This window comes from Uloborus diversus, chromosome 1 (assembly GCF_026930045.1).
Source record: "Uloborus diversus isolate 005 chromosome 1, Udiv.v.3.1, whole genome shotgun sequence".
Lineage (NCBI taxonomy): Eukaryota > Metazoa > Arthropoda > Arachnida > Araneae > Uloboridae > Uloborus > Uloborus diversus.
In genome coordinates, this window is record NC_072731.1 from 166,754,494 (window position 1) to 166,781,447 (window position 26,954).

General features: G+C 33.6%; 1 protein-coding gene across 5 annotated transcripts in view; it reads left to right on the forward strand.

Annotated features, from left to right (window-relative positions):
- Nucleotides 1–26,954, forward strand: part of LOC129233378 (H(+)/Cl(-) exchange transporter 5-like) — a 112,692-nt gene that overhangs the window by 80,652 nt on the left and 5,086 nt on the right. For 4 of the 5 annotated variants that reach the window (XM_054867417.1, XM_054867426.1, XM_054867423.1 and 1 more), the window contains one exon: nucleotides 22,517–22,624. In XM_054867417.1, the coding sequence (XP_054723392.1) occupies nucleotides 22,517–22,624 (108 nt within the window). Of the gene's footprint in view, nucleotides 1–22,516; nucleotides 22,625–26,954 lie in introns of those variants that run through there. The other variant, XM_054867441.1, reaches the window with a different exon arrangement.

The window sequence follows — 26,954 nt, forward strand, 5'->3', positions numbered from 1 at the left end:
ATCTGCGAGAACATGGCGCATAATTCACCTGTGTTACAACATGGATGGTGTTCTGCCGATGTATATGATTTAAAATCTCAAGTTTTTTTTTATAGCAAACCTAAAAGTCATAAGTAACCTGGGCGATTCCACTGTAACGTGTGTGACATTTTTTTCTTTTCAAAGTTCTTTTTCATAAGCTCAGCATTAAAAAAAAAAAAAATCATCAGTTGATAGTATCTAATTTTACATACTTTTATAACAACTGTCTCTGTTGAACAACATGTATAAGGAACATGTTTTCAGCTTACATAAGCTTAATTTACACAAACAAAAAATTAAAAACATCATTTAAAACATCAGATTTATATTTTACATAGATTGATCTATGTGGGGAAGAAAGGAAGTCCGACACTTTTTTTTGAATAAGATCTGAACAGATCAAAATCTCAGCAGCATCATATCCAGTCAGCATTTGTAAATCGAGCATAATTGAGTTCAAATTTAGAGTGTTATTGGCTAAATGCAAAGCTCCAGCAGCTACTTGACTTGAAAAGAATTCTAAGAATGCTTCTTGATCCATGAACGTTAATTCTGCCAAGAACATTGTCAGTATTTTCATTTTGTCTGATAACTTGAGAGAAAAACAAAAGTATCGGATAAAATGGCAGATTGTAGCTGCACCTAAATCAAATTGTAAAATTTTCCATACCTTGATTTCAATTCTTGCAAGCTGTTTTTTGCTTATAAGTTTTCTCATCAAATGAGCAAAATCGGATATGTCTGGCCCATAAGAGTTCTCATATTTAGATGCTAGCAATAAACAAACGAATGCAACAGTTGGAAGCTCTGACGAAGATATTGTGGTATGCGACAAATACCGATCTAAATAATGCACGCTCAAATGCAGTATTTCATCATCCAATTTGTAACAATGTGCTGCATATATCATAGTATCAACAGTTCTATTACGAAGACTCTGAGTTATCCATGGTTGACGCATCATGTAATTCCATGTTGGTTTATTTTCGAGCTCTCGAAGTTTGAGATATTCGTAAATATCTTCGGAGTAAGATTTTTCTTCCATTTTAGATATAGACTCATATACGGACAACAAAGTTTGAGAGACATCTGTACGCGAACCAATACAAACTGCTTGCATCAAATTCGAATCTTTTTCAAGTTTTCTTTTTTTGCTTCTTAAATACATTTCAAATCAAAAAAGCTAGTATGTATCAATGCACATTCTTGTTTAACATTTATTGACCTTTGTTTTACTTTGTGGAGGGAAAAACCAATTTTTACTTACACTATTTACACCGAATCGTTATTTATACATGATTCAAGATAACACTAAGCAGAAAAATGGTAGTTACGAGGTGAACAAAAATTATCGTCTGCTTTTATAATGCATTGAATAAACAAACGTTTAATTTAATGTTTACGAATTATAAATTTGAAAATTCTATTGTATTCATATTTTTTAATGCATAACTAAAATACATTATTGGATCAATATATAAAAAAAAAATACTACTATACATAATTTAATAGCTAGTGCTCTAAACTGTTTACAGATTTCCTGAAAAATGAACATCAGATCCATTATTCTTGAACCTTAAAAAGATCGTTTGTTAACTTTTATTTTATAGAAAGAGAAAAAATTCGCAGTTCACGGTTCTTGATTTTGCATACGCCACTTTGGGTGGGCATTTATTCGATTCCCAAATGGGTGAAGGAGATGATTGACAGTCACTGATGACGTATAACTCTCAAGCAATGCGATTGGTTCCTTGATAAGCGCTCCTTAATAATATGAAAGTAAATACCTAGTGTAAACTAGATGGCGCCATTAGTTTGTTTACTTTATTATTTGTCTCTCGTAATGTAATTATTGGAAACTAGGGGGCTATCGCCCCCTGCTCGCTATCGCTCGCCAACCCCCGGAACTGCTTACGCAGTTCCCTGTGGATCGCTTCGCGATCCATGCTCGCTTCGCTCGCTCGCTGTATGCCAATACATTAGCCTAGCTAAAATTTTCCGTAAAAATTAAAGTTGGTAATTGCATTTAGGTCACCATCCATTTAACCAATATGAAAATTACGTTCATAATGTTAATTTGTCTGCTTTAGCCAGATTTTCGACAGTTTAACTTTGCTGTATGTAAGATGACTGCCTTGGCAATGTGCACAACTTTACCATTATAGATACAAAAGTGTCTGTCATTGCTTTGGAGAGATTGCACTTCTACCTGTTGGTCCGCGGAAGGTATTTTATTTCCCTTCTACCACCCATTGGAAAACCAATGAAGGCATTCCCCTATCCGCCACCTGGGGACGCGCCCTCTAGGGGTTACAGGCTCCCCCGAGGGATGTATTTACATTATTTACACTCTTATATATATTTACATATTTACACTCTTATATATTCTAATCTGAGAAAACTTCCTCATATACACAATTAAAAATGTCCCGTTTGGGAGCCACAACTGACACTGCTTCAAAAGATCTTGTTCTTGATAATGCCACATAGAGCTGGCCATGACTAAAAACAGGCTCAGAGAGCACCAAACATATTTTCTCAAACGTTTGTCCTTCTTGTTGTTATTCTGAATCCTTGCCACGTCACGAACAAAAAATGGTTTAACTAAAAACGCGAAAACTCGCCAAGGCTACTTTGCTTGCACAATACTAAAACTACTATAACCCTAAACAAATTTGGCGAAACCTTTCAGCTGAGAATAAAAGGAATAAAGTAAATTCTTTCTCGGTTATTCATTTTGAACTGAACTGTCGTACTGAAGCAGAGAATAGACGACGCTCAAAGCGCCTACGCGTTCAAAACAACATTGCCGATGAACATGATTGTGGAGCAATGTGTGAAGAATGCGAATTTTGTGGTGCTCTTTATTGGCAGAAAGAGCGTAATACTGCAAATAAATATACTAAATGTTGCCATGACGGAAAGGTGCGGTTACCGGCATTGTGTGACGCACCTGATCTGTTGAAGGAACTGCTGACTGAAAATTCCCCAGCCGCTAAAAATTATCGGCAGCGAATCAGAGAATACAACTCTGGAAATGGCTCGTCTTAAATTGGATTCAAGAACGGTTTCCTGCCTTCTTTGAGCTTTTCTTTGCTGATTAAGGTTGAAATGGGCCACAGCCCGACTCAAACTCATCTCAAAAAAAAAAAAAGTTCGTTGAGTATTCTGTGATTCAAGATTTCAAAACAACGTAGAAGTTTGTTTACATGATTTATCGGCGAAGTGTTGCCAACAGAGGTTTAGAAATTCACCCCTTCATTTGCCGGCACGTAAGAGAATTATATATATAGATTAGTAATTTAATTGCTATAAGATTATCAGTAATGGCAGTTCGCAACTCCAATAAACTATACGGGGTGCTGCAGCCAATGTCTAATAGTGGATGAAAAAGGTAAAACAAACAAATGTAACTTATAACTTGCTTTGACGCTTAGTGAATGGCAGTAATTTTTCCTCTTGTTTGCGGGGAGCTTTCTTTTCTATTCTGCTGAAATTACATTACATCACAAACCACCACAAACTGCCTCAAGCCTTTTTTCTTTAGCTATGTTTATCGGTAGCGTATTCGAGCTCTGGAGTTGCAAATTGCAGCAGTGAAATTCCGTGTATTTTCACTTATTCATTAGTTTGCTTTTATTTATTTTCACACATTTCTGTGTTTGTTTACTTATAAATTAAAAAAAAAAAAAAAAACCCGGACACTAACGAATATTTTTCGTACCGTCAAATGTTTACATAAGACAGTCCGTTTTCATTTGTTCTTCTCTTTTCATTTATTAACTGACTTAACCAGTACTTTATTTTAATAATTCTATAGAGATTTTTTCCATTTATGATTAAATCATTTCCTCAAAATGTCTCAATTATGATATACCAGTAACAGGGACTTGTCCTATACCTCAGCTTTCGAAGAATATGGTCAACAAATGTAGTTTTTTTACAGAAATGTTTTCCCCATATACTTTGCGTGATTATTGTTTCTTACTCTTCTGATTCTTTAATTAAATCAAGAAGAAATTTATCACATCATGAAGATATGATAAAAAAAAAAAAGAAAGAAAGAAAGAAAGAAAAAAGCCAACAGCCCCCTAATTTTTTTTCAAATTGCATGAGTACAATTTTCAAGTGTTTGAGTAGTAAACATTCTCCATTTGCTGAGTGCACATTTCATATGATATCCCCCCCCCCCCCATTTTCTTTGTAAAGTTCGATGTCCAGTCAAGAAACTAATAGAATTCAAGCAGCAGAGATGAAGTATTTGCGATCACTGAAGAACTGCACTATCCTAGACAAACTAAGGAACAAATCTATTCGAAGGGAATTACAAATATTCAGCCTCAATGAAAAAATTATGGAATATGGTAACGATTGGAAAAACCATGTTCGACGTATGGCACGAGGGAGACTTCCAAGAGCTGCCTTTTATTACAGACCAAGGGGCAAACAAGACCGTGGTAGGCCCAGGAAGCGGTGGGGCGACCAAGAAGCCGGAACATGCTACATGCCTAATCCTTGAAGAAGAAGAAGAAAAAAAAAAGTTCGATGTCATGTCATGATTTTATGCTTTAAATTAGGTTTTAACTCTTTGTGACTATTTAATTTTTTTAACGTATTCCTCTTTATCCAAAATTTCAATTTGATCTCATTGCCTGCACTTTGAATGGCATTGTCAAGCCTAAGATCAAATTATTTGCAGTAAATTATAGTATGAAAGACAAAAGGGACAAAAAGAATTGAAAATGAGACAAATTCATAACTAAAATAAACTTTTCATTCCAATTTTGTTGAAATTTTGCTTCTCTTAGATTTGAATTTCAGTAGATCAAATTTAAATGTTAGTTAATGTCACCAATTCGAAAGTTGTCTTACATAAGTGGCTAAATTATGAAAAATACTTTTACCCTTAATTTAATATGCAATAAAACCCCTCCTAACCGACACCCCTCAAATGCAGACAATTTTTAATTTATCGATTCCAAGGACCGATTTGTCCCGTTAGTGTCCGCATTAAAGGGATTTTACTGTATTTGGATACAGCCTCCTCAAATGCATTTTACTTTACCATGTTGTCAGTGTCAGTGAAAGTTAACAAAGACATCGAGAGTCAAGCAAGACCTCTTGTCAGTTTGGTCCCCTCCTCCCCCGCAAAACTTATAAAAATTACTTTACTCTGAATCCCCCCCCCCTCAAAGGATAGGGTCCCAAGTATCTGACTAGGCTGACATGGTCTCTCATCAGCTCTGAAAGTTAATGTGTCAATTGTTAGTGTCAGAGTTAGGGTATTATGGTTTAATAAAATTAATTTCTGAGTTTAACTGTGCAGTATAAATTTCAATTAATTTTTTAGATACAAATTAAGTTCAGTTATGAAACCTCTGTGGCTCTGTGGTAAAAGCTGCGCTTGTTACCGGAGGTGGTGGTTTTATTTCCCACACGCGCGCGCGGGCCCTGGGTGCTATTTCCTCTCTTTGTGCTGTAAAACTCTTATTGTCTTGTACATGAAATAAATATAAAAGTCCAAACTCTGGAGGCAATAGCATCATAGGCATGTGCACAGGGATCGTCAGCCCCACAGTGGTACCCTATTAGTAAATAAGTGCAAAATTGACTAACATTTCATGTTTTCAAGTTTAATATTTTCATACTTCATACACTTTAAAAATTCTTTTTTAATCAAAAAAAAATTTTTTTTTTCCTAATGCGAGAAAGTGTGTTAGACTTTCTCAGCGTAGGTTCAACTTCCTGGTAGGTACCCCCCATTTCGGAATCTCTTTGCATGCCTACATCTTTAAGTGGGGGTTTCAATCCTGCATAGAAGACAAGAACTACCCTATGTGCATCAAAGGACCTCTGTGAAAAATATGAAAAAGATCCGACATAAACTGGGTTAATACCAGAAAAAACCTCTATGGGGGAGAGGGGGTCACCCCCTTTAGTTACCAAAAACTCCCCAATGTGAATTTCTGAGCATCAAAGACTCTCTGTGCCAAATTTGACAAAGATCTGACACATACGTAATTTACACTAGAGGAAACCTTCTATGGGGATAGGGAATCACCACCATAAGAGGCAAAAACTATTCAATGTGAATTCTTGAGCATCAAAGGCTCTCTGTGCCAAATTTGACAAAGATCCGACATAAACTACGAATTTGTACAAGAAAATAACCCTCTAAAGGATGGAGGGTCCCCTCCGCCCAGAAGAGGTAAAAACATCTTAATGGGAACTCCCGAGCATCTAAGGCTCTCTGCGCCAAATTTGATAAAGATCTGAAGCATACCTAATTTGTACAAGAAGAAACCTTCTATGGGGGGAGGGAGATCACCCCAAAAAGGGGCGAAAACTCTTCGATATGAATTCTTAAACATCAAAGGCTTTCTGTGCCAAATTTGACAAAGCTCCGACACATACTGTGAATTTGTACAAGATGAAGCCCGCTATGGAGGGAGGGGGTCATCCCCATAAGGGGCGAAAACTCTTCGATATGAATTCTTGGGCATCAAAGGCTCTCTGTGCCAAATTAAACAAAGATCCGACATAAACTGCGGATTTGAGCAAGTGAAAACCCTCTAAAAGCTGGTGGGTCTCCCCCCCCCAAGGAGGTAAAAACTCGTTAATGTGAATTCCTGAGCATCTAAGGCCCTCTGTGCCAATTTTTATAAAGATCTGACGTATAATTAATTTATACAAGAAGAAACCTTCCATGGGGGGAGGGGGTCACCCCCATTAGAGGCGAAAACTCTTCGATATGAATTCTTGAGCATTAAAAGCTCTCTGTGCCAAATTTGACAAAGATCCGACATAAACTGTGGAGTGTACAAGAGAAAACCCTCTAATATGGAGGGGGTCATCCCCATAGAAGTGAAAAAAAAAAAAAAACAGTATGTGAATTCTTGAGCATCACAGGTCATCTGTGCCAAATTTGGCGAAGAAGTGGGAATAAGTAAGGAATAATGATAAAGCTTTCACCAGCAGAATCTTTATCAGTTATTTCCCAAAGTTTATTAACTTGCCTAACTATTTTTCCCCAGTAAATCTGCATTCATTCAGCTTAAAGCTTTGTTTTTAATAAAAGTGAAAACTTGTTCTACGCTCGCAAGGGCGCCCATATGGGGGGGGGAGTGGGGACTGAAGCCCCCCACCCCCCCGCCCTTTGAAATTATAATTTTGCTTTTGGTACTTTTTTCTTTGCAAAAATGTAAAAACGCTTCTCTTCTCCAGCAATTAATGAATAACTTATTAAAAATGTCAAATTTTAATAACTCTAATCTGCACTGAAATCGGTTTCTATGGGGAAAATATCTGAGCATCCCCCCCCGCCCCCCAACTTTGCACATGGGCGCCCTTGTACGCTTGCCATATACTGAACATATATCTAGTCCACGGAATAATAAAGAGCAAAAAAATAAAGTTAATCCTGCAGAATCTTTTTCAATTATTTCCTTTACTAAGAATGTTTTTATTTCCTCTTCATTAAAAAAACTAAATAAGTAATTTTCCAGCAATATTCCATTCATTTTACCGCGAAGATATTTTTGAATTAAGAGCGAAACGCTATTCTTTGCTTCGTGATTATCGGGAACCAATAGCATTGCTTCAGAACTACGCGTCAACATCGGCTGTCAATCATCTCTTTCACCCATTTGGTACGGTACGGTGATATAATAAATTAACCAAAGAAGTAAAACAATGCAATTAGGCGAGGACAAGGCAGTACGTCGCACAGTGGTTCAAGGGCGGGAAAAATTGCCATTTTTAAGTTTTAAGATAAAAAATATTTCATGCCGTAATTACTTAGCCCTTGAGTTGTAGTAACTTACTCCAAAAGAGTTTTTTGAAAAAAAAAATTCGTTTTTACAAAAAAAAGCAGAGATTGTTGAACAGTTTCGTTTTTAATTTTTTCGGACGTACGACGTATACTTCAGTTTTTATTCATTCGTTCAATAAGGAGGACTAAAATTTAATAAAAGTCATTTCTGATTGGTTTTTCACACTTATAGGATGCATATTACATCGTAGTTAAAAATTAAAAATTCATCAAAATTGAAAACTACATGAAATAAAAAAACATTATTTTTTAAAAAATATAATGAAAAGTATTGTGGAATATACTTTTATCGGCTGCTTCCGGTGGGCTAAAATTTGCATACATCAATAGTTTAATCCTTCCTGTAAATAAACAACAACATTTTAGCTGCGACCACCTGCGACTGCAGTCGTGGCAGATGTTTTTGTTCGATCTACGCTATTTACGAATACGTAGTAAGTTAGAAAATAACCCGTAACGGTATGACGGGGTTAAATTGCTTTTTTATCAAAGAAAGTGGTCATCAAATTTGACATGCTCCAGACTAACGTATGTCACAGTTTCACTACTTTGCAGGAGAGCCTAAAAACGTTTGTTTACTGTTTCCGAAAGTTGGGGCTATTGAAACATCTTAATATATAAAAATCTTCTGTGCGGACGTTTGTCACCATAAGGCTTTTAAACGGCTGGACCGATTTTGATCAAATTTTTTGTGTGCAATTAAGTTGTGGCAAGCATGGTTTTGAAGCGCGATGGATCGAATCGGAAACGTTTCTGTTAATTAATTAATTAATCAAAACGTTGGATGGTTATATCTCCCAAATCTTACTAATATTATATATGCGAAAGTTTGTCTGTATGGATGGATGTATGGATGTATGGATGGATGTATGGATGTTTGTTACTCTTTCACGCAAAAACTACTGAACGGATTTTGATGAAACTTTACAATAATATAGCTTATGCATCAGAATAACACATAGGGTAGTTTTCGTCCCGTTATGGGGGGCAAAACCCCCTTAGGGGGGCAATAAAACACAATTTTTGTATAAATTCTCTAATATTGGGATGAAAAAATACTTGCACATATTTACATTATATGTCCATCGAAAGCTCTGATTTTTCTGCTGAAGATGGCACCTGTTCGAAATTTCTAAGTAGAATAAAAAACGAGTTATGAGCTTTTTAGATCCATGTTCGAAGGCTTTCCTCAACTCAATACAGTATTTAGTGTATCATCTCAACTCCCTGTCGATAGCGACAATTGTTGTATTGTTGACTTTCTTTGCTTTTCGTGATTGTTCAAGGCTTTTCTCAAGTCAAATCTTGAAGTAAGATTTTTGCACAAGATTGGCAAATAAAACATGATTTGGCTGATGATTTTCCATTTAAACGGAACTTTAATGTAATTAATAGTTTTTATTATTATTTATGCTGATTGAACACTTACTCATTATCCAAACAACCAGCAGATCGCCAAAATTTTTGCAGAAAGATTTCCGTAGCTGATGCATTTGGCAGCTTTTTCAACGTTGCTGTTTTTGCAGCCGAAGACTACGTCATAATGTTTCTCAGCTTTCACCATGTAAACGAAATATCGCCAATCAAAGAATTTTCAAAAGACTTTTTTTACTGTGTTAAATAATCCAGCAACTAAATTAGGCAAATCCATAAACAGCGCAAAAACTTCCATTAATTTTTCTTTTTGCACAATTTCAAACAATCACCAAATTTTATTACTTATTTTGGTAACATTTCGGATGAAACTGTTTAGCGCCATTTTATGGTGACCAAAAATATCTCAGCATCTGGCGACGATATCTCTGTAACGAAAATTAATATCATACCGTTTTACAAAGTAAGGAAAGAATGGGGGAGCATCATCGAAGGTACCTCGAAACGACTTTCGCAAATTCGGCAAAATCGCACCAAGAGCCACAATGATTGAAATTTCCCGAAATAACTAAAGCAAGTATAAGGGGATTACGAGCGCAGCTACTTTTTTTTAATCACTTCGTACTTCATTAGCCATACAGAGAAGGTTTTAGACTCCATGTTAAAAAAAAAGTATCAGCAGATTAATCTTTTTAAACATGAGAAGATTAATTTCATGTTTTTTAAATTTGTATATGCTTAAATATAGTGCTTTCGGTTCTAAATCAATACTACTTTGTTCTTTATACTTATTGCTATTTTAGTTTTATGGGTAAGGAAGAAACTCGATTTTTAATCACGTCAAAAAGATGTGTTTTAAATTCTTTCACTTAAAACAGAAAATAAAAGCAAATAACGATTTTTTCTAATAATTATTACTGACCCAGGCAACGCCGGGTACTTTTGCTAGTGATTAATATTTATTTTAACCTATTGTTGAGCGAGAATTGAAATAAATATTTAACTTGTTGCCAAAGGACAATAAGAAAGCCAGTTCTGCTTTTTGTAATGAAATTTCCTACTGTGATACGTCAATTGAGAATAGGTAAAACGTGGAGAGAGTGAAGCCTTTATTTGTTGAAAACAGCGATTTTACGTCCCGTGATATATTTTAAAGTAAAGTACTGGAAGAAATCTCGGCTTAAATGCATCTGAGTTTTGGCACCAATGTCAAGAATACTTTAAGGATTATCAAACTAATCAGTACATTATTAAAGGAAAAGATGATGAAATTTAAAGACGAAACAAATTTTATTTTCGTCCAGATAAATTACAGTAGGGTAGTTCTGTACACAAAAGAGCAGTGCAACGGAAGATCTTTATCTTTGGTGGAAATAACAAATTATGCAATATATGAAATTTTAAAAATTTTCGTTCAATTGATCGGATGGGGATATTTCGATAATTGGGAATCTGGCGATCTTTCTTCATTGGCGTCAATTTTTGGTTTCAGCTCCTGTGCGAGAGGTATTTTTCGTTGCAAATCTAAACAAAGGGAACGGAAACATCTATTCACATACGGTTACTAAAAATCAACAGGGTTACCACAATAAAACTATTTACGCCAAAAATGAGGCGGCAGCGCCAGATTCCCAATTATCGAAATATCCCCGTTCCGGACCGCTAATCGGTCGGAGTTAGCTTCGCTCGCTGATTGGTTGGATTACAGTAACGTGGTGGCTTGGTGACTTTGGCTATAAACAATAGAGTTGCGTAATCATTTGTTTACATTTTAAAGCTACTGTTATGATAATGAAAATTATTGTACTTTTTGTTTGGCGAAATATTTCAAATTACAAATTTTTTTTTTTCGTTTTAAAAGTGTTTAGTCATTTTAGTTGAAGAATGTGTTTATTTTACATCGGGAGGGGGGGAGAGGATGAGTGATTTTCGCTTATTCAGAGAATTGTTTTTACCTTTATCCTTTTTTTAAAACGATATACTTTCGATGGTTTTATTCTTTTTCATATGGAAGATATTGCAGAGGGATTTCCCGTTTGTTCTATGAGAAGTTAGTTTTTTACAATTAATATCTGAGGACACTTTTTATCCTTTGAGTATCGCTGAAGGACAAACCATCAAGTACGAGAAAAAAAAAAAGTTAATACAACAACTGCTCAAGGGGCATTAGATAAATCAAGTTGTAATAAATATACGCATTCAGACACCAAGCAGCTTAAAACATTTTTTTTTTTTTTTTGTTATTTTTTCAACAAAACGGCTTAAACACTTGATAGTTTATTGAACTTTTTCAACTTTTCAATTTACAAAGTTTGAACAGAACAACGTCTGTCGGGTCCTCTAGTTTATCTATAAATATAGAGGATTTTTTTAAACAGATTTACTTTGTTATGGCTTAATGCGGCGCATTATTTTACATGCAATGCAGTAGTAACCTGAAAATAACAATTTTCGGAACTTTTTGGCTTTAAAGAAGATACATATGAGAAAGAAATTTTTAAAACTCATACATATATAAAAAGTTAAATAACCATTCTGTTCATAAAACAATGAAATTAGAAAATCATTAAACGTTAGAAAATTCTGATTTCTTTTTCGAAATCATTCTAGCATAAAGCTGTTCTCAGTTTGTCAACATTGCCAGAAAATATTGTTCGAGGGTATCAATTGCAATAAATAAACCTTGCATGTGGTATACGACTGATTTAATTCGGAACTCCAGCGCTCGAATACGCTACCTTGCGGTGATTTATAAAACTGCGAATGCAACTAAAACATTGCCACGTTGCGCATCACGTGTGTCTGTTGACGTAAACACAGGCAGTTTGTTCTGAGTATTTATTAACGCAATCGATGTGTCTCAGTTTGCTTTCAGCTACAGAAATGAATTCGTCCCTTAGTAGTATTCTCGAGCTTCTCAAAATAATGTTAGTTTTTCTTATTTCTTTCAAAAAAGTATTAAATGGTGGAAGCGTAAACGAGAAAACTCTGGATTAACAAAATTGGATAACGTTATACCAGGTAAAATTTTTTATTGTTTTGTATGAATTTGTAAGAATATGAGTTTTTTTTAATCTTAAATTAATTTAACTAATCATATTTTACAGCAGCATTTAGTTGGAATGGACAGTATGCAAAATATTTTCTTGAATTTATTATCGTAGAACAAAATGAAAAATGTTTAACCGAGAAAGAATTTACTTTATTCCTTTTATTCTCAGCTGAAAGGTTTCGCCAAATTTGTTTAGGGTTATAGTAGTTTTAATATTGTGCAAGCAAAGTAGCCTTGGCGAGTTTTCGCGTTTTTAGTTAAACCATTTTTAATTTTTATCATGAGTGGAATAAAATGATAGTAAGGTTACAGAATTCGATAAGTAAAAAGAAATAATGGTCAATCAACTGAAAAGAAAACTACCACCATATATAAACTGTGAGTACACATTTTATTTATTTTGTTCTGAGTGAATTTTAATAAATATCAGTTTTTCAATTCGATGAAAAAAAAACGAACTTAACAACATTGACTGGACACTTTTCCTTAACCTAATTCTACATAAATGATTTAAATAACCTTTGTTACTACAGTATCCTACTGAAATAGACAGTATGCAAATAAATTTTCTTGAAAATATTTATCGCAGAACAGATTGAAAAATCCAGAAAGAACGTTAAGAATTTGAACAATAAAAAATAAAAGTTCGCCAAAAATCTGTTTATAGGGGTATGGTTTTAAAATTATGTGAAAGAATAATGTATCTTGACAAGATTTCGCATATCAGGTAAATCATTTCCATGACGAATGAATTAAATGCATGATTTCTTTGGATATCCAATCATATAGTCATAGAAATAAATTATCTAGTGTTAAACGTTACTCTTGACAGTCTGCCACGTATGTGCACTATGTGACAAAAATGTCAACAAATGCTGGAAATGTCACGAAACTGAACTTAATATGTACTAATGTATAGAAAAAACGGTACAAAATGAAAATGCCGTTCCAAGCGAACCAAAAATTTATGAATTCCGAATTCAACATCGTGAAAATGGCTGCTTCAGAACAATTTACTGTGTGTTCTGCATTAATTGTTTACTTTCGTAATACTTTTTGGTTTCTAATCTCTTTCTATATGGGTCAGAATAACCAAAAGACTTTGAAAAATCTTTTCAAACGAATAAAGCGAAAAAATCATACATACGAACAAAAATCACAACACTTTTAGCATTTTCTTCGTTACCACATGCGTTTGTTTTAGTTTTCAATTCCGCCATTAGACAGTGACTGCAGTGCCCCCTATAGTTCGTTGGAGTTGCGAATTTAAACTAGCTGCGTTGCCCGGCGTTGCCTGGTCCACCTTGAAAATACAAATTGTGTCAAGTGACGTATGTACAAAATCAGGCTTAAATAAATAAATAAAAAACACAATGCAAAATTTCCCTTCCAAACAATGACGTTAAATATTAAAATACTTTTAAGAAATTAAATCGAAAAAGATGGATTTAAAAAGCGTAACCATGGAAACACAAAATAAAATAAGTTTAAAGAATTAAAATGCGAAAGAAAATAGTTAAAAATTTGAATGGAAATGCGATTTTTTGAATTTGATTTAAAAAGGCTTGTAACTTTTTTTCCTTTGGAAATAGAAGCTTAGTTTTTCGACCATAGGTCGAGATATATCTGGAGTAGAAAATGTCGCTTTTTTCAATGGTGTCAAAAAGAAAACTGTGGGACAACCCCTTCACTTTTTATTGATAGATTTAATGAAGAAAGTAGTGCCTAATTTTCAGCTAAACCGAAACAAATTCGAGCTAAAAACGTAAATGACTCCCGCCGTAATTAATGAAGAGCATTGAAACAAATTGCGTAGAACGCGGAAAATTCTACTGTTTCTAACGATATATAATATTAATATGTGCAAGTAAATTTTCACCCCCATATTCGGGAATTTATGTGAAAATTGAGCCGAAATTGGAATTAAAAAAGAAAAATTCATCGAATTTTTTCGAACTGGTATGCAAACCTGCTCAGGGCTTATAGGAACAAACTGAAAATTTCAGCGAAATCAGCCGGGTAGTTCTCAAGTTTTGCGAGTTCAAACACACAGACGCTTTTTGGAGACTTCATTTTATACTATGTAGAGATTTTTCACTAAAAACACAGAAATAAATTTGAACTACAGAGAAACCCCGATTTCATGTTCTCAGAGGCCTGAATCAAACATAAAATACATAAAATGTGGAAAAACGTCAATTCAAATCCAAAAACATAAAACATGGGAAAACGTTAAATACAGGAAATGTATAAAAAGCGAAAATCAGATAAGGAAACAAAAATAGTAATAAAGGTTGCTACGATGACACTTATAAAATGTAAAAATATGATATTTTACGAAAAGAACATTTTTGTACACACCAGTTTAGATCATTCTAACACATTAAGTAACGAATCCGACTGTTTAGGTCGAAAATAGTCAATAATTATGAGTCATTGAATCCAAAGTAAATACAGCATCTTCCAGGATTGGAACATTTTGCAAAGTTTTTTCCTGGTCTTTATGATAAAGAAAATAGTCTTACACTATTATTAAGCTCCTAAATGCAGTATTGAAAGAAGGGACAAGTTGTGTTTCCTCTTCTTCTTGTTCATCTTCAGTCCATAAAGTCAGATACGGACGGAGCCGAAGCGTTTCTGTTTTCATGGATTAACTTTCAACAGAGTGGATTATGTTTAAAAATGCACAGAAAGAATTTTTTTTTATTTTAAAACATTTTCTCTCTCTCTCTCTCTCTCTTTTTTTAACTACCGAGGGAAAACGTAAAATGCGGGAAATTCATAAATAACAAACTTTCCATCCGTACTAAACATAGACTAATAATAAGAATAGACCGAGCTATGGCAACCCTTTTGCTGCTCATAAACCAAACCATGTGACTGGTGGATATCCTAGCAACAGCGGGCGTTGATCGTAGCAGACAATCGAAATAAAATAAATAAAATTGATGGAACACAGAAGAATGATCTTTTATGGAGTCCGATTTGTAAATTTGTTATTCTAAGTTGTAAATATTTTGTTAATATAGTGAGTTTTTCGTTTAGATAGTATTGTGCATTTTCTTTAGTCAATTTCAATAACTCTCTAAGCAATTAAATATTCAAGCGCCCAAAACGAATCGGCAAACGGTAAGATTTTTACCTACAATTTCAATTTAAGATACCGATTAGTACATTTTTGCGTTAACGCAAAACGTTTACGCCAACGCTGACGTAGTAGTTCCGAATGAAATAAAAGTTACTGAAAACTGTGACCAAAAACTATTACTAGTGTCAAAATAATGCATAACTAAAAAAAAAAACAGTTCAATCTCTGCACTTGGAATTTTTTTTTTAATGAAAACACATTGTCTTAAAATACATGTCGAGTGTCAAACTATAGATAATGCTGCAATCTAGCAACCATGCTGCCAAAGTCTTCGCCAAGCCCTTCCACTAGTCACGTGATACATCTATGAACCAATTTTCTTCATCAGCAAGAATGAAAAAGCTCGGTCTACTCTTCTTATTAGTCTATGGTGCTAAATTAATATTGTTAGTATACGGAAAAACTGGGACCTGATGATAAAAAACATAAAATGTGGGGAAAACGTAGATTCGAGGGACGTAAAATTGGAGTTTCTCAGTATATACGATCAGCAAGCATGAAGATAAATATTACCATGCAACAATTTTAACAATTTTCCAAAGCATTTTTTGAAAATATTCAATGTTTTTGAATTTTTTCCGCTTTTTTGTCGTTTTGAACCACTGTGCGTCGTAGCTCCATGAGTAGACCCTCGTTTTACGCGCTTTCGATTATACGCGGTTTAAGTTTTGACACCTTTATTTTATTTTACGCGGATGAGTTTCGGTTTTAGCAGATGCAGCAATGCAAACAGATAAAATTTTCCTCTCTTTCAAAAGCCAAACTCTTAAAGATTGCAGATTACACGTAATAAACTGCATTTTGGCGTGCTAATAATCAAGCTTGAACCACTGGAGACATTTTATGCGATTAGTTCCAAAGCTCTTTCCAGAAGTAAAGTTATTAAACTCACGCAGTTCAGAACTCACTGGAAGAAGAGCTTTTAGGAGTGACAAAGGATGCCAAAACCGACGAGGATGCCGACATCGGTGACACACAACCAAAAACGTTCACATTGATAATTTTAAGCCATTCCTATACAACAGAAATGATCTTTCTGTTTGTTAGTGAAGGAAGATTCTATCATGGAAATGGACGCAAGTGATCATGGATGCGTTAATGCTCTGCAAGAATTAGAAAAATTCTTAATGACTGCCAAAGGGTTACGGTAGCATGATCGCTTCGCAAGTTAGGAGCAATGCAATAGTATAATAGAGTTACAATAACCATAGAGTTGACACACCAATAATAGTAACCAATAGAATTGGTTATAACTCTATTAGTACAATAGAGTTGTTGGATTATTTTAAGTTTTAATGTAATTTAATTTTTGGACGATTTCTTTTAGAATAAATTTTTATAGGTTTTTGTAAGGGTGTGTTCGCATTTTAGTTAAACGAAAATGGTCATTTTACATGATATGGGAAGGGGGGTAATTTTTGTTTTTTCAAGGTACTTCTTTCAATTTCTTAGCACGGGTATCGCCATGCGTTTACTGCTAGTTACAACACATAAATAATCGATAGGAAGTTCAGTAAAAAGTCATTTTGAGCAAATTAGCAAGTTTATTGAATATTTATAAAAAGTACAATGATTTATCAGAAAGTGTTTAATGTAAAACGAACAAGATTTTCTTACTACTCATAATTCTGTTAACTTAAAATTCTTTTCCGTTAAAATTGTTAGGATGTTTATGGGGAAAAAAAGCAGATTGTAAAAGTATTGAAACTTTAAGTATGGCATGCATTCGATGAAGCACGCGCTCGATGTTGGCATGCTTCCAAAAGTTGTTTTTTTTTTACTTATACAAGATAGAAATTAAGAATATTAAATGAAAATAGTAGATTTTTGAAAATTCATGAAAGTTAAAATAAGACCGGCAGAAAAATGTTAGAACGAAAAGAAAATTTTTAACGAAGCACACGTTTAATTAATCTAAAATAGCTTTCCAGTTTATAAGTATTTTATTTCTGCATTTATTCTAGAACTGAAGGGTCTAAAAATAATGGTAAATAAAACATTAAGAGGTGGGGAGGTTTTAAAAATGATTGTCGATTCATTAACTCTACCGAGTTTGTCCCCAACTTCACAGTAAAAATTGAATTGAAATCTCGCAAGATAAAAATGTTTTGCAATGCAGTAATCGGTGAGAGAGGGATCTCATACCGTCATACCTTTTCATTAATGCAACAAAATATTTAAGGTTGGGAGCTTTCATCATAACTTAAAGCGTATCGAAATGGGAATTCTAAAAAAAAGTGCATTTGAATGTTGTGAAGTTAACACATCAGAATTAAATATGAAAAAGAGTGAAAAATTATTTACGAAATAAAATGGGAGAAGAAAGATTCAATAACTTCGTCATTTTGTACATAAGGCAGGAAATTTATTTAAACCGCATTGGAATTGGATATAAACAATCGATAATTCTGCATTAATTTAATAACCCGGGTTATAATCATAATTAAAATCATTTATTTTTTATAACATCTTGGTAAAATTATATAGGGCTTAATATTTAATTCGCTTGAAATGTTTAAGATATTTTACGTCCACATTCATAGTATATATATATATATATATATATATATATATATATATATATATATAGATATATATATATATATACTAGCAAAAATACCCGGCGTTGCCTGGGTCAGTAATAATTATTAGAAAAAATCGTTACTTGCTTTTGTTTTCTGTTTTAAGTGAAAGAATTTAAAACACATCTTTTTGACGTGATTAAAAATCGAGTTTCTTCCTTACCCATAAGACTAAAATAGCAATAAGTATAAAGAACAAAATAATATTGATTTAGAAACGAAAGCACGATATTTAAGCATATACAAATTTACAAAACATGAAATTAATCTTCTCATGTTTAAAAAGATTAATCTGTTGATACTTTTTTTTTAACATGGAGTCTAAAACCTTCTCTGTATGGCTACTGAAGTACGAAGTGATTAAAAAAAAGTAGCTGTGCTGGTAATCCCCTTATTCTTGCTTTAGTTATTTCGGGAAATTTCAATCATTGTGGCTCTTGGTGCGATTTTACCGAATTTGCGAAAGTCGTTTTGGGGTACCTTCGATGATGCTCTCCCATTCTTTCCTTACTTTGTAAAACGTTATGATATTAATTTTCGTTACAGAGATATCGTCGCCAGATGCTGAGATATTTTTGGTCACCATAAAATGGCGCTAAACAGTTTCATCCGAAATGTTAGCAAAATAAGTAATAAAATTTGGTGATTGTTTGAAATTGTGCAAAAAGGAAAATTAAAGGAAGTTTTTGTGCTGTTTATGGATTTGCCTAATTTAGTTGCTGGATTAATTAACACAGTAAAAAAAGTCTTTTGAAAATTCTTTGATTAGCGATATTTTGTTTACATGGTGAAAGCTGAGAAACATTATGACGTAGTCTTCGGCTTCAAAAACAGCAACGTTGAAAAAACTACAAAATGCATCAGCTACGGAAATCTTTCTGCAAAAATTTTGGCGATCTGCTGGTTGATTGGATAATCAGTAAGTGTTCAATCAGCATAAATAATAATAAAAACCATTAGGGTCAGGTGGGGTAAAATGTGTAGTGGGGTAAAATGGGTAGTCAAAATATATGGTTTTAAAAACAAATTATTTTAAATTAAATTTGCATTTTTTTGAGTGGGACATTATACTTGGCTCTTCTGAATTCTATTTCACAAAATATACTTTTTCAATAGATTATTTTTTAGTGAGAGGTAACATTTTAAATTGAAGTGGATAAATTCATGCGGAATGTTGTCTGCTTAAACTTCTATCTGCAGCTCCTGATTTTTGAGAAATTTTTATTACTGTATCTTAATATCTTTAATTGGACATTTTTGTTGCTGTTTCAACTTACAGGGAAGAAAAAAGATTTTTTTCTACTTTTAATTTCATATTTTGAAAATGGGGTAAAATGGGTATATAGTTAGGCTTATCATTTCAGCAAGTTGTTTTAAAAGATACATCATATTTTCCTTTAAATGCATATTAATTCATTTGTGGTTAATTTAAAATGATTGAAACATAAAAGTATGCAATGTCATGACTTTATAAAATAAACTTCGATCCATCATAATAAATAATAAGAAGCCAGCGGTATACTTATTCTAGAGTTTGTGTGCACTTGCGCACAAAATAACAATTTTCTCAGAATATGCTGGGCCCAGCCTGTTGCTGGTCGTCACATTTGTATTTGATTGCAATCAGATGCTATTAATTTCTCTAATGCACCTTTAAATTCTCTGAACACATCCTCGTTTCAATCCGAAAAATATACGTCACAAAGCACGATTTCGTCACCTTAAAAAGATTTGAAATGTGCAATATTGTCTGCAATTTCAAAAAGAACTTCAGATTTCACAACTACCTGCATAATTATTTAAAACAACTTAAATGTATGCTGGTAAACACAAGAAGTATTGACAGAGATGTTTTAGAAAGGCTAACAGTTGAAAATGAAAAAAAAAAATAAATAAAAATGAATTAAAAAACAAGAAAATAAAAAATAGTGGAAAAAGAAAGATTCCATTCAGAGGGAGTATCTGGAATAGAAATTGCTAAAAATATGCTTATGAAGCAAAGTTTAACTACAGGTGCCTGGGTATAAATATTATACTTAGAGGAAACAAGCAAGAAAGAATTTATTGGCAAATATTACGAGATGAAATATTTTTTAAAAAATCCGAGATGGGCGATTTTTTTTTTTATTTTCCTGATGTAGACGACATGGATTTCAACGAAAAACATCAAATAATAAAAAATATTAATGAGCCACAATTTAACAATAGAGGCCATTATTTTTTTTAAGAGTGACAAGTATGGATATCATGCATTGAAAGAAACCTTATTAATATTTTGTCAAATTTACTGTTTGCACTATTTTTTTTAAAATTAAATAGTTAAATTTTGTTAACTGATTCTTAAGTCTGTTATCATACTGCATTGAACAAATAGTATGCTTTTTTTTATCACTTCTTAGACTCAATACCCATTTTACCCAGGGCTGGCAAGTTTCTGCCGGGGCGGTTAAAACCACTGGTAGAAACCGGTTAAAACCGGCATGGCAAAAACCACTTTCTGCCACATTTTCGGCAGAAACTGGCAAAAACTCTCAAAATGACAAAAAAAAAAAAAAAAAAAAACTATTGACAGACAGTAGAAAATGCATGGAAAAAATAATTAATTGTTAACCAAAGCAGTTTAACTTATATTATCATCACAATTCAGAATCAAATGTTACATTGTTTGGACCCTGCAGTTTCTTCTTGGAAAAGGTGGTTCCAAAAATTTAAATAGTTTCTCAATTTAATATGCACGAATGAGAAACTTTAGAATATTCGTGCAACAGAAGAGCTAGCAGGCAATGCATCAAGGAACAAGCAATATTCATGAAACTTTCAAATTGTTTATTTTTTTAAACTTGTCCTTCATGTAGCAACTAGGGTAGTGGTAAAAATTCGACTGGAAAAATGAGTTTCGAGAAGTGGGGCCAATTTGTTTTGCAAAGCTGTGATATTAAGTACAAAATCTAGATTAATATTGGGAAGTAAAATTTGACTTTCTTCTTGAAGCACATGATAATTTCAATCACAAGCAACTTAGATGAAGCTGATTTGCGAGCAAATTACAAACAGTAATGCCAGTTTAATTCTGTATGTCACTCCTCTATCCTAAGAACCCATATGATTTGCATCCTTTGTTAGATTAATCCAAATATTACGAGAATCAGCATTTGAAAAGTTCCCTTTCTGAACTAAATCAAGGGCACTAGCATAACATTTTATTTTTTACAATGATGGAATGAAGTTTAATTTTTTAGTTTAAACAAATATCATTTAGTAATTACTTTAGTTTTTTAAAACAATTTTAAGTTTTTGCCAGTTTCTGCCGGTTTTAACCGGTTATAACCAGTTTCTGCCACTGGCATGGCAAAAACTAGTTTCTGCCGGCAGAAAGCCAACCCTGATTTTACTCCACATGCTACCCATTTTCACCTGCATGGGGTAAAATGGGTATAGAAAACATATAGTCATAAACACTAGCCTCAAAAACAAATTTGTATCAAATTATGGGTGAAAATCATTTAATTCTACTCTCAACATACGTAATGTATACATAAAACAAAAATAAATTAGATACAAAATATTTTGACAAAAATATTTGAGTCAAAATCCAAAAGTAGGCTATTTTATACCCATTTTACCCCACCTGACCCTAATTACATTAAAGTTTCGTTTAAATGGAAAATCATCAGCCACACACACAAATGATGTATTATTTGCCAATCTTGTGCAAAAATCTTACTTCAAGATTTGACTTGAGAAAAGCCTTGAACAATCACGAAAAGCAAAGAAAGTCAACAATACAACAATTGTCGCTATCGACAGGGAGTTGAGATGATACACTAAATACTGTATTGAGTTTAGGAAAGCCTTCGAACATGGATCTAAAAAGCTCATAACTCGTTTTTTATTCTACTTAGAAATTTCAAACAGGTGCCATCTTCAGCAGAAAAATCAGAGCTTTCGATGGACATATAATGTAAATATGTGCAAGTATTTTTTCATCCCAATATTAGAGAATTTATTCAAAAATTGTGTTTTATTGCCCCCCTAAGGGGGTTTTGCCCCCCATAAAGGGACGAAAACTACCCTATGTGTTATTCTGATGCATAAGCTATATTATTGTAAAGTTTCATCAAAATCCGTTCAGTAGTTTTTGCGTGAAAGAGTAACAAACATCCATACATCCATACATCCATACAGACAAACTTTCGCATATATAATATTAGTAAGATATATATATATATATATATATATATATATATATATATATATTATATACTGTGGGCTCTCTGTTTAACGACACTCTATTTAACGACAGCTTTTCACGGTCCCAGATGGTCCACTGTAGTGTTAAAAGCATTCTATTTAAAGACGTTTTCTACTTAAGGACGATTTTTTGTGGTCCCTTGAAAGTCGTTAAACAGAGAGCCAACTGTATATATATATATATATATATATATATATATATATATATATATATATAAAAAAGGTTATCAAGTTAAAAGAAAAAAGCTTACTTTCAGAAATAATATTGCAAGAAACAAAACATAATGGCTTTCCAGTTATAGCATCAGTTGAAGAGCCACATCTGATTGGATATGTGTTAAGAAGAGATTTGTGTTTGATGCTTGGTAAGTGCCAATTTAGCATTTCTAATGGTAGATTTAACCTAATATTTGAAATTTAGTATTCAGATACGGATCTAACATTTCGCAGAAACATCAGCTACAGCATTAAAACAAAATTAGCTATCAATTATTTAACCCATTTTAATTTGATCCTTGAATCAGAGATTGTACATAAAATGTGTAATAGCTTGATTAAAATTATCAACTTTTCTCAATTTGCGAACTGTATGAAATGTATAGCAACCATCAGAATGAGTTATTTATCATACACATTTGAGAAGTGCTTGGGGAATAGCAAACAAATTCAGATTTCTTTTGTAACTTAGTATCGTAATGTCTATGGTAATCTCTCACTTATGCGTCATCACTCTTATGCATCTCCTTCAGTAAAATGTTGATCTTGATGATCTAAGTACACTAAACTTAATGTAATTTACCTTCAATTATACATTACTGACTCAGTGTGTTAGGTGGCAGTAAATTTGCATTTCTCAAACATTCTTTTCAAATTATCTCTTTTCAGGCCCGAATCTATAAATTTTGGGGTCCCTGCAACAAATCTATAGGGGCTTTCCCCAGAGACCAGCAATGTGCATTTGCAACAGTAATTAGTCTTAGTGCTAGTTTTTTTTTTTTCAATTCCTTGGGAAGTGGGCTCCCCCGCACAGCGGGTAAGCGGGTTCGCAGATCCGAGCCTGCATCTCTTTTTCAAATAATCTGTAAGCAACATTTTTGCCTAAGAGGACATACGCATAGAAATTCATGCGGATTTTATAAGGTCATTTGCTACCTAGTATAGTTTTCCAGGATCCAGGACAGAGCTGTCACGAAGATGGAATCAAATGTAAATCTTTAGTCTTTAACAATAACATCCAAGAAGAGTGATTTGCCTGACTTAGATCAGTGACTTATTTTTGATTAATTTTTGGACCCTAAGTCCAAAAATGACCTCCGTTTCAGCCCTTCATGTCAAGTTTTTAAGCTACACAATGATCAAAGTGACCAACTTGTAAAATATTGGACATTTTTGAAAAAATATAGCACAAAACAAAAAAGAGCAATAATCATTTAATTTTGCATGCATACACAGTACAAAAAATTATCTTGTGTTTGTGTTACTGATAGTTACAAAAGTATTATACATGTTTTATTGATCCTCTAAGTTTACACAGTGACAATAGAGTGAATTAAACTTCCTGACAGATAATAATCAAAACATTTTGGGAAAGAAACACTTTATCTAAATTTGAAAAGGTTTGTTTTAATAAATAGGAAACCAGTAACAGAGCTTCCTGTGTTACACAATCTCCCTCAAAAAGTGTTCTCATCCTAAAAATTCACACAGGATGTAGAGAAAAAACTCGATGTGCGATGTGGTAGAAATAAACCATCTAGTTTTGAAATCAGTATGGCTATTTTACTTTCAAACAACTCAAAAAATAAACTCATATGATAAGGGGCATGATGATTTTGCGGGTGTGGGGATTAAAAAAAAAAAAAAAACAGAAATATCAACTTATCAGTTTTTTATTGATAGTTGAAAATTATAAAAATGTATACTTGTGGGGAGAAAAAAACTCAAAATTGAAATTGGTAAAGGTCGGCGAAGTGGGGACTCAGGAAAAAAAAAGGTGTCTACTGGTTGACGAGATTCCTTTCCTCCTGGTGATCTAAAACATAAAATTATGTTCAATTCTTATTAAACGAGGATGTAGAATTATCTGGACGTAGCCGATTCGAAGGGGAAAAAATGCGCAAAATGGCGTCTTTTTGAGTAAAAAAAAGGTCAATTTGGCTTTTTTTTTTCAATTTTCGCAATTTTTAAAAAATAGTAAAAAAAAAAAAAAAAAAAACAAAAATACAGAAACCCCTAAGTGGAGACAATTTTGATAGCATTCAGAAAGTCAACCAAATTTCAAATAAAATGGTGCATTAGAACTTGAGATATCTTATCAACCGTATTGAAAAGAATAACTTTGAGAAAAACGCGTTAGAAGTTTGCAGTCTCATTTCGGGCAGTCTGAGTGGTTTATGGTATGCTATACATACATTTTTTCGAACAGCCATCCCTGCTTTATACGTTGTTCCTTCCTACTTCGCAAAAGCTATATTTTTGGCAGACCTTTCAGCTTTCAGCCATAAGAGCAGTTCTGCCTTCTTTTGAAGCTTTGAAAGCTCGTACCTCGGAGCGTTTGATACGTTGTTGATGTGGTGAAGCTCCATTTACAAGTGTGAATTAACTCCCATTTAAGGTTGCGTTCGACGAGCACGACCGAGAGCGACCGGTTAGTTAATCACGTGACAACTAGTGATCACGTGCTCCAATCAACCAATCAACTGCTTAGAATGGTAACCGCTGCGGTAACCGGTTGATCATAGAACGCCGCGGTTAGTAACTGATAACTTACCGGTCGCCCGGTGAGGTTTGTCGAACGCAACCTAAGTGAATTTAGGCTGCAAAGTTATTGCTTTCAATTATGATTAAAGGAGAAAAAATACAGATATTAAAATGGAAGTTATAAATACGTTGGAACTAAATCCCAACTTATAAATAATAAAAAAATATATTAGTGGAACATTTTAAAACAGCGTTTCTTAAATTGTGTTCCGTGAAGCCCCAGGTTCCATGGAGCTCTCTCAGGGGTTCCATGATGCTTGCATATACTATCATTTCACACTTATCAAATTTGACATTTAAAAAATTGATAGAAATAATGCTTTTCAAAATCAAAAATAAATTTACTTTTTCTTTCGTATCCAAATTTCAGCATTATTAACCACTAGTGGTACCCGTACGGCTTTGCCCGTAATAGAAAAATTATGAGGTCTTTTGGCTTGCGTGTACATTTACAAATAATGTATGGTGAATTTTCTCGCCAATTGGCTTGTACCCATGTTACTGTTCCGCGTTATGATAATTTCGTATCTCGCCAATTGGCTTGTGCCCAGGTTACGGTTCCACGTTATGATAATTTCGTAGTTTGCTCGTCCATCTTATTATAGTTTTGTTCTTAAAATTGGAATAGAAAAAAAAAACAACAACATCGAATTTTCGAAAAATCGCTTCGAGGTGCACACCCCCATGCTACAAACGTGGTGCCAAATTTCATGAAATTCGACAGAACGGTCTAGGTGCTATGCGCGTCAGAGATCCATACATCCTCCGAACATCCAGACAGACAGACTTTCAGCTTTATTATTAGTAAAGAAAAGATAAGGTTTAGCCACCATGGGAGTCATTTTATTTGTAGCCTGAAATAATGCAAATTTTAGGCTATCAAAAGTAGTCTGAAATTAATTTCAACTTCGAAATTTTTCAGAGATCAATTCCAAAACATCTTTTTCTCACATAGTGTCTCCAAAGATAGCTTAAAATTGCATTTTAAAAACTTCAATTTGGAAAATTTTCCGGAACAAGCTATTGACCCCCCAAAGATAGTTCAAAAGGGACCTTAGGGTTGAAAAACTTTTAAGAGGGCACTCCTAACCTCTTTCCTCAACACCACCAAATATTGCCTAAAATTACAATTTTGACGTCAATTTCAAATTATCTGCTCTTGATACTAGCCAACAGTTTCCCAGTATCTGGCAGCAGGGGAAAGGATAATTTCAACCATAGACTAATAATAAGAGTAGACCGAGCTTTCTCATTCTTGCTGATAAAGAAAATTGGTTCATAGATGTATCATGTGACTAGTGGAAGGGCTTGGCGAAGACTTTGGCAGCATGGTTGCTAGATGGCAGCATTATCTATAGTTTGGCACTCGACATGTATTTTAAGACAATGTGTTTTCATTAAAAAAAACTTCCAGGTGCAGAGATTGAACTGTTTTTCTTTTAGTTATGCATTATTTTGACATTAGTAATAGTTTTTGATCAGTTTTCGGTAACTTTTATTTCATTTGGAGCTGTCAGCGTTGGCGTGAACGAAATGGCGTAAACGTTTTGCGTTAACACAAAAATGTCCTAATCGGTATCTTAAATTGAAACTGTAGGTAAAAATCTTACCGTTTGCTGATTCTTCTTGGTCGCTTGCATCTTTTATTGCTTAGAGAGTTATTGAAATTGACTAAAGAAAATGCACAATACTATCTAAACGAAAAACTCACTATATTAACAAAATATTTACAACTTAGAATAGCAAATTTACAAATCGGACTCCATAAAAGATCATTCTTCCGTGTTCCATCAATTCTATTTATTTTATTTCGCGCTGGCGTTGATCGTCTGCTACGATTAACGCCCGCTGTTGCTAGGATATCCACCAGTCACATGGTTTGGTTTATGAGCAGCAAAAGGGTTGCCATAGCTCGGTCTACTCTTATTATTAGTC